The sequence below is a fragment of the Coptis chinensis genome, chromosome 4 (assembly GCF_015680905.1).
Source record: "Coptis chinensis isolate HL-2020 chromosome 4, ASM1568090v1, whole genome shotgun sequence".
In the NCBI taxonomy this organism is placed as follows: domain Eukaryota; kingdom Viridiplantae; phylum Streptophyta; class Magnoliopsida; order Ranunculales; family Ranunculaceae; genus Coptis; species Coptis chinensis.
In genome coordinates this window covers 24,615,482-24,622,118 of record NC_141459.1, presented here as the reverse complement: position 1 = coordinate 24,622,118, position 6,637 = coordinate 24,615,482, and the positions used below count along the sequence as shown (strand labels likewise).

At 35.8% G+C, this 6,637-nt stretch overlaps 1 protein-coding gene across 4 annotated transcripts; it reads right to left on the bottom strand.

Moving 5' to 3' along the window:
* Positions 1–569: 569 nt before the first annotated feature.
* Positions 570–5,868, bottom strand: SRT2 (sirtuin 2). 4 transcript variants are annotated; one of them, XM_086607682.1, is made up of 12 exons: positions 5,673–5,868; positions 5,350–5,589; positions 5,192–5,257; positions 4,883–4,928; positions 4,196–4,356; positions 3,980–4,109; positions 3,433–3,597; positions 3,093–3,219; positions 2,520–2,571; positions 2,112–2,211; positions 1,948–2,020; positions 570–940 (listed from the first exon to the last, which is right to left on the bottom strand). In XM_086607682.1, the coding sequence occupies exons 1-11, from the start codon at positions 5,714–5,716 to the stop codon at positions 1,967–1,969; spliced, it is 1,185 nt and encodes a 394-aa protein (XP_086463808.1). In that variant the 5' UTR covers positions 5,717–5,868; the 3' UTR covers positions 570–940; positions 1,948–1,966. The 4 variants fall into 4 exon arrangements, with proteins under 4 accessions (XP_086463808.1, XP_086463811.1, XP_086463807.1 ...); XM_086607681.1 differs by lacking the exon at positions 570–940 and adding an exon at positions 1,436–1,750; XM_086607685.1 differs by lacking the exon at positions 2,520–2,571 and having other exon boundaries at positions 3,092–3,219.
* Between the last annotated feature and the right edge of the window lie 769 nt (positions 5,869–6,637).

The window sequence follows — 6,637 nt, the reverse complement described above, 5'->3', positions numbered from 1 at the left end:
CCTTGTAATCATTGTTTTTGACATCAAAACCAAGCACTGGACTGAAGCTATATTGTTCCACATCACTACCTGATCTATGTCCACTGGGGATCAGGTATTGTGGAAGAGGTCTGAATTGTTTAGTGGCAGGGTTCCATAGAGCAAGATCCGTGTCAGACACTTGTAAACAAATAATGCCGTTGCTTGAATTTACAAATAATATTTCAGAAATCGAATGAGAAATATTCTGATCAAAATATCTATTGGCAGACATCTCGCAATTGTCCCCGGAGAGCAGGAGGTACTCACCGTCACTACCAAACCACTTATCATGTTCAGATCCTTGAGAAGGTCCCTAAGGAGCTAACATAGGCAGTGATCATGCATTCACGCCCATTGGACAAAATTGGCTGGAAATTACGGTTTTAGGCCAGTATGGCTGAGAATTTCGGTTTTAGGACAAAAACACGGACGATATCCTAAATTTGTATTCACATATGTAAATACAAATTCACATACTTCTTCAAGAGCAAAAAATACTGTTTAAATACAATCACATATGTAAATATAAATGTACATAGACAAAAACATGGACGATATCCTAAATTTGTATTCACATATGCAAATACAAATTCACATACTTCTTCAAGCGCAAAAAATACTGTTTAAATACAATCACATATGTAAATATAAATGTACATACATAAATTTGTACATGTAAATAATCACAACATATGATAGCTGCTGACGACAACCCGTTTTTGTTCTAAAATCGAAGTTACTGTTCACTCATATAGCCTAAATTCCTATTCAATTGATTCCTTCAAGTTGTAGTCATCCAACACCCATATTTCAAGGCGATTGATACGATCGTCAAAGTGATCAATACGATCTCTCACGGGACTACAGGCACCATAATTATGACTTTGCAAGCATCCGGCAATGGCGTAGTTCCAAGCACCTAAGTATTGGATTCAAATGAAACAAGCGAAAGATGTGACAGCATATACGAACCTTTATACGCAAACCAGAAGGCAGAAACACATGCCGTTCCTTACTGTCACAGGATACATTAAGACATTATTGATAGGCAAAACTACGTCTCTATGTGCAATCCTCCAGGAATTAGAGCTTATGTGAACTTGTATTGCCAATATAACAACTTCCTAATCCAGTACCAACTCTAACACACTAAACATCCTAATTAACATCGGCTATATCTCCAATTGAACTTAAACTTGTTAATCACATTTACTTATGAGAGCAAACAAAGAATCTGGGTAAACAGGTTTTTGGAAGACCAGTTCTCAACAGAGAACAAGCACATGGCACAGAACCAAGTTAGTCTGCTGCGACCAGTTCTCTAAAGATTTACTCATGTAACTGAATCGAGTATGACCCTTATTGAACTGAAACCCCATTAAAAAGAGGCACGCCAGAACAAGAAACCAAAAAATTGATGATGAACTAAGAAAACGTCTCTCATTATACATTTGCAAGTTTGTAACATAAGATCCATTTACAACATCTGAACATCAGACCATCTTAAGAAACAAATTATGATCTATAAATACTATAAAATGCCATAGGGGTCAATACTAGTGTACAATCACTTTTCAATAGAGGATTCTCATGACTTGTTCTTTCTTCAGAGTGATGGGGCTACTTTTCCAAGACCAAAACATTTGCCTTTTTGAAAAGGCCATGAATCCCATGATAGATTTCTTACATGTCTGGATCAGAATTACTGACGTTTTCACCCCAACCCCATCTGCGACCAAGAGAGAATTTGATGGAGTTTACCGTATGAGTATAATGGATACCCTCGTGCTAGTACTAAAGCATGTTTGGTACGGAGTATAACCCTCAAACAGTTATACTGAGTACACCACACCTAGGCTTACGATTCTCTTAACTAAATGTGAAAATAAGGAGCAATTCACTTAACCAATTGATAATTCCACTCACCTTTTACTTCATTCAGGATTTAATGCAGGGTCGGTACAGTGAGGCATCCTATGTCCAGCAACCTTGGTAGTATCTGGAAGAAGTTGAAATTGTCAAACAATATGTAACCGAGCTTGCGGCCATGCGTAGGATTGGCTGAAGAATTTGAGTCTCCAAAACTATACCTCCCCACAGCGAGCATTGATCTTTAAGGGTACAAAATCATCAGCCCGTGTTACACCAATGTTCACAATTGCAACTGCTGCACCTGCCTCATAGGCAGCTCTGTGGAACAGAACTAGAGAATGTAAGTACAAAGAGTTTTATCAACTGAAGGCAATGCTTATAATTGAAGGAAAACGAATCATTAAATATTTGAAGTCACATACTAAAGCTTGGGATAATGAAATTGAACTTAATTTGGTCCTAGTTTATAGAACTTTGATCACATCAGCTACAAAATGAGTAACAGTTAGACAAACCTAAGTTCACTACCTAATGAAGTTGCACTAAACTAATCTTCAGCTTGGGATAAATGGTCAGAATTACATTAGCAACTTAATTTAGGTCCATAATCTTGTTTATAGATATACCTTCGTACTTTGAGTTTCACATCAGCTACAAAATGAGTAACAGTTAGACACCCACATCCACGAGATGTTCGACAAGTGATCAGTCTTTGTTATGACCCTGAAGTTTTGACAAGTAGTCTTACACCCTTATTGGAAAAAAACAAAGACAAGTAGTCTTATAGGGGGTATAGAACATCATTGTCCTAGAAACCAGTTTTTACTATGTAGGGGCCAATGTGAAGAAGTTGCATCTTGTAACAGGAGAAACAAGAAATATTCCCAGTGTCATTGTAAGACACACTTTTGTTTTCCCTTAACTTTTTATTAAAATTTTCAAATCACATAAGTAAATCGTATTTGGTCTGAGTTGTTTGCTCCATTAAACCCAAACTCGATTGCAATTCCCTACACTGTTGTGCAAAATGCTATATCCATCAGAGTGTGCATTCTCCCATGGTTTTGGTTATGAAACCATGACTGAATAGATTTTTTTTAATAGATTAAATGAGAAACTGGTGGTGTTTTTCAGAAAGATACAGGTTTTAGACCATGGGCTCATACTTAACAGCCAGTTGTGCACATGCTACTTTTACCTCACAAGCCGGAAAGCAGACATGGTCATTAGTGATGATCCCAGCACAAGAAAAGCATCACATCCTTTTGCAGCTTCCATTGCTTTATCTGCTCTATCCTTGGGGACATTATCACCAAAGAAGACAACCTTACAAAACACCAAGATAAGACCAACCTAACAATTAGTTATTACATTAGCAAATTTGCTCCTAAAAGCCAAAAGATACTCTTTGAAAGGAACAGGGGATAATTTGATAATGCATAAGTCCAAAACATATATGACCCAAGCAGCGTAAGTTGATCAGCAAAGTGAACTGCTTGATACCTATGAAAGTAAATCTTATTCATATAAAAATTTTACATCGGGTTTTAGCAGACCGCTGCATTTTTGGCATGTGGGAATGTGAAAATCCTCCTCCCAAAACTTTTCATCAATTTCTACATCACCATCTGGCCTTTGCTTCATGCCAAAGCTCTTATCTGACCCAGGGCTTCCAATGTTCAAATTCTCAATTGCTGCAGCCCACTACAAAGCATCATCATATATTTACAATATCAATCTCACAAAAAGTTATTATACAGTGCCAAATTTATCAGTTATCACTTTCAAAAACTGCAAAGAAAATAGTAACACTTTCAAAAAGCATCTACTGTTATAAGCAACAGCATAGAGTAGTAATTAATATATGATACGCCTAAGTGCCTAACTGCATCATCCATCTATAAAGTGACAGATTTTCAAATGTACTCAAATTGTTTTCACCAGGACAAGCAAAACAGCAACCTACATATAGCAACATAAAGAACTAAGAATATGGAGCGTGGAATAGGTAATACAACAACAAGACTATTAGGATTCTAAAAGTGACAAAAAAAAAATACATAATAAAATAGCAACTGAACTTAACCTTTGGATTCAGGGCCTTCACTTGGTCCTGAAACTCATTCCGGCACAAAGATGAACCACAGTCCAAACAAATTACAGAATAAACAGTTCCATGTAATTCAAGTGGGTTGCTTCCAGCACGATGATGCAATCTGAAAAGAAGGGATAAATTTCCATTATACTTGATACATATTCTATAAACGTCACTAAATAAAGACTATGGAGCACAGACCTTCACCTGTCAACATTTTGTGTAATCATAAAATTTATTCGGCCGGCTTTCTCCAAAGATGCTAGAGAAATATGGCCTGGACCTGGCTGTGCTGCAGTGAATCGTCTCCATCCAGCAAAACTTCTTGCCCAGTACCTCCTACGAGCCCGACTTGATCGGACAAACTCCTGCCCAAAGAATGACCCACAAGGAGAAAAGTTTGAAATAGAATCACAAATTGAGAGAAATGAACAAGAAAAAAGAGCATTTATTGCTGGTAATGTTGGAATTTTTTGCTTAGCATATCTATCGTATAAAAAGCAACAGCAAAAAGAAATCAGAATCCTTGGTTTGATACTTGTGCCCACACATCTGATGTGCATTATAAGGTCACTCATCCCATGTAATTAGGCAGCTTGAGTATGTAAACTGCTTGTTTCCTTAATGCTTGTGCACGTGAAGTCTTACCCCTAATACACAAGCTCTAGGGATACCTTTACAGTAAGCTAACAAATACCGTTCTTATTATTCTTTCTTACCTAAAGTAAACATAAGAGAGTTGGTGATCACAAATAAAGAGTTTCTGAACTAGGAAGTTATCTTGTAAAAATATCTCTAACCTTCCTACTAATTCTTAATGGGGAAATTTTCAGTAAATACTTCTTCGATGAATATCAGAATATAAAAATATCACAACAAATGTCCTAAAATCACCTGATGTGTAATTGGTTTGAAACCAGTACTATAAGCTCCATTAGGGCTGCAAAAAACAAAGGCATAATTGTTAGTATGGGAAAGAAGCAACTCGATTGATACTAAACGACCATAAGTTGCTGCTTATGTGAGATTGTTTTCTGTTGTTACAAATATCACAAAGTCAAACACATATCCTCCATATTCAATTTAACTAAAAGCAGTTGAGGTTCAGTTGGAATGTTCAATAAAACTACAAGAAGGTAGCAAATTCGGTGCCACCCTACCCACATACCATTAACAAAATTGTGAATAAAAATAGAGAGAAACCTTCTATAATCTGGAATGCCACTTTCTGTGCTTATTCCTGCTCCAGTCAGAACAACGAGCTTCGTACTGCACCATAACCACAAAATAAACAAACTAAAAATCAGTAACAACTCCCTAGGATAAAAATATGCCTAGCTAGTTCATAGTTAAAAAATAACCTTGGATCAACAAACTGGTATAAATGGTTAATATCTTTGACACTAGGAGGCTCCGAATCAGGTATAATTTTCTTGTCCCTCAAAAAACTGGTAGTAGCTTTTTCTTTACTTGTCGACGTTGTACCAGGAGCTGAGATTCTGCATGTTGTATGTAGTACATGCTTTCTTATTCCCTTATAACATAATAAACTACTTACTGATTGTTTCTGTAACAACCCGTATTTCATACCCGATAAAACACTACCTAAAACAAATACAAAATACAGTTAATGCAATGCAACGACCAAAATGTGGAATCTAGATGCCTAAAAAGTTACAAAAACTTGCCTGTGCCCAATAATTCTCTAGCACTTCTAATATGCTGCATTTTATATATATATATATATACATACACCGCCCACCTACATAGGCACAACAAAATGGTTTTATGAGAGAAAGAAAGTGGTTACGGTTTTAAGGGGGTGAGATGGTAATATCATGAGCGTTTTTTGGACTCCGTGGAAGGACGATAATAACAACTTTTTTGAGGTTGTGAGAAGAGAGTATGTACACTTTTTATAATGTGTCTCATGGAATTGAATTGCTAACTAATTCTGGAATGCAGCTCACGGTCCGGTTTTTAGTGTTGTAAGAACTATAAGAACCACTTAATTTTACGGTTTCAGTTCTCATTCCGGTTTGTGGTTCTTAAAATTGTATAACCATCGGTTTTTAGTGGGTATTTTCGGTTCCGGTTTTTCATTTCGGTTCTTAAGATATTCACTATTTACACACATTTTTTATTTATTTTATTAAAAATGTGTACTAAAAACACAAAAATATCGCAGGAATGAGTTGTTTTTTAAATATTGATATAAATAATTATGTCATTCAATAATAAGTTAAATAAAACTATATATTTAAGGCTGTAAGTTTTATTTTTATATTATTTGTAACATTAAATACTATGAAAACTATATATCTATTATAACAAAACAAAATGGATAAACAATGGGTGGTCGGGATTACGTGAGGATCTGAGTTAAATGTGCGTATGAATTTGTGTAGATCTTTTTAATGAGAGAGGAAAACACGACAACTTAACATAAGGAAAACTAATGTAAGAATTTGGCAGCTTCCTAGAATTCCCAAAAATAACCGAGAACAATTGTGTTTAAATTTTCCTTATAATCACGCGCATTTACTCAAACATTAATAAAAATAAAAACCATTTGGCACCCACAAAAATGGTGGAGCACTTTTGAAAGACCGCGTTCTCATGTAATAAAATTTCCATAAATTCGCTAAT

Excerpts from the sequence above, each read along its gene's own strand:
- SRT2 (XM_086607682.1), bottom strand. The coding sequence starts at position 5,716 with ATGCAGCATATTAGAAGTGCTAGAGAATTATTGGGCACAGGCAA. Across the intron at positions 4,929-5,191 it reads GGCATTCCAGATTATAGAAG|CCCTAATGGAGCTTATAGTA; the intron begins GTTTCTCTCTAT and ends TGTTTTTTGCAG. Across the intron at positions 2,212-2,519 it reads GTGAAACTCAAAGTACGAAG|AGCTGCCTATGAGGCAGGTG; the intron begins GTATATCTATAA and ends TCTGTTCCACAG.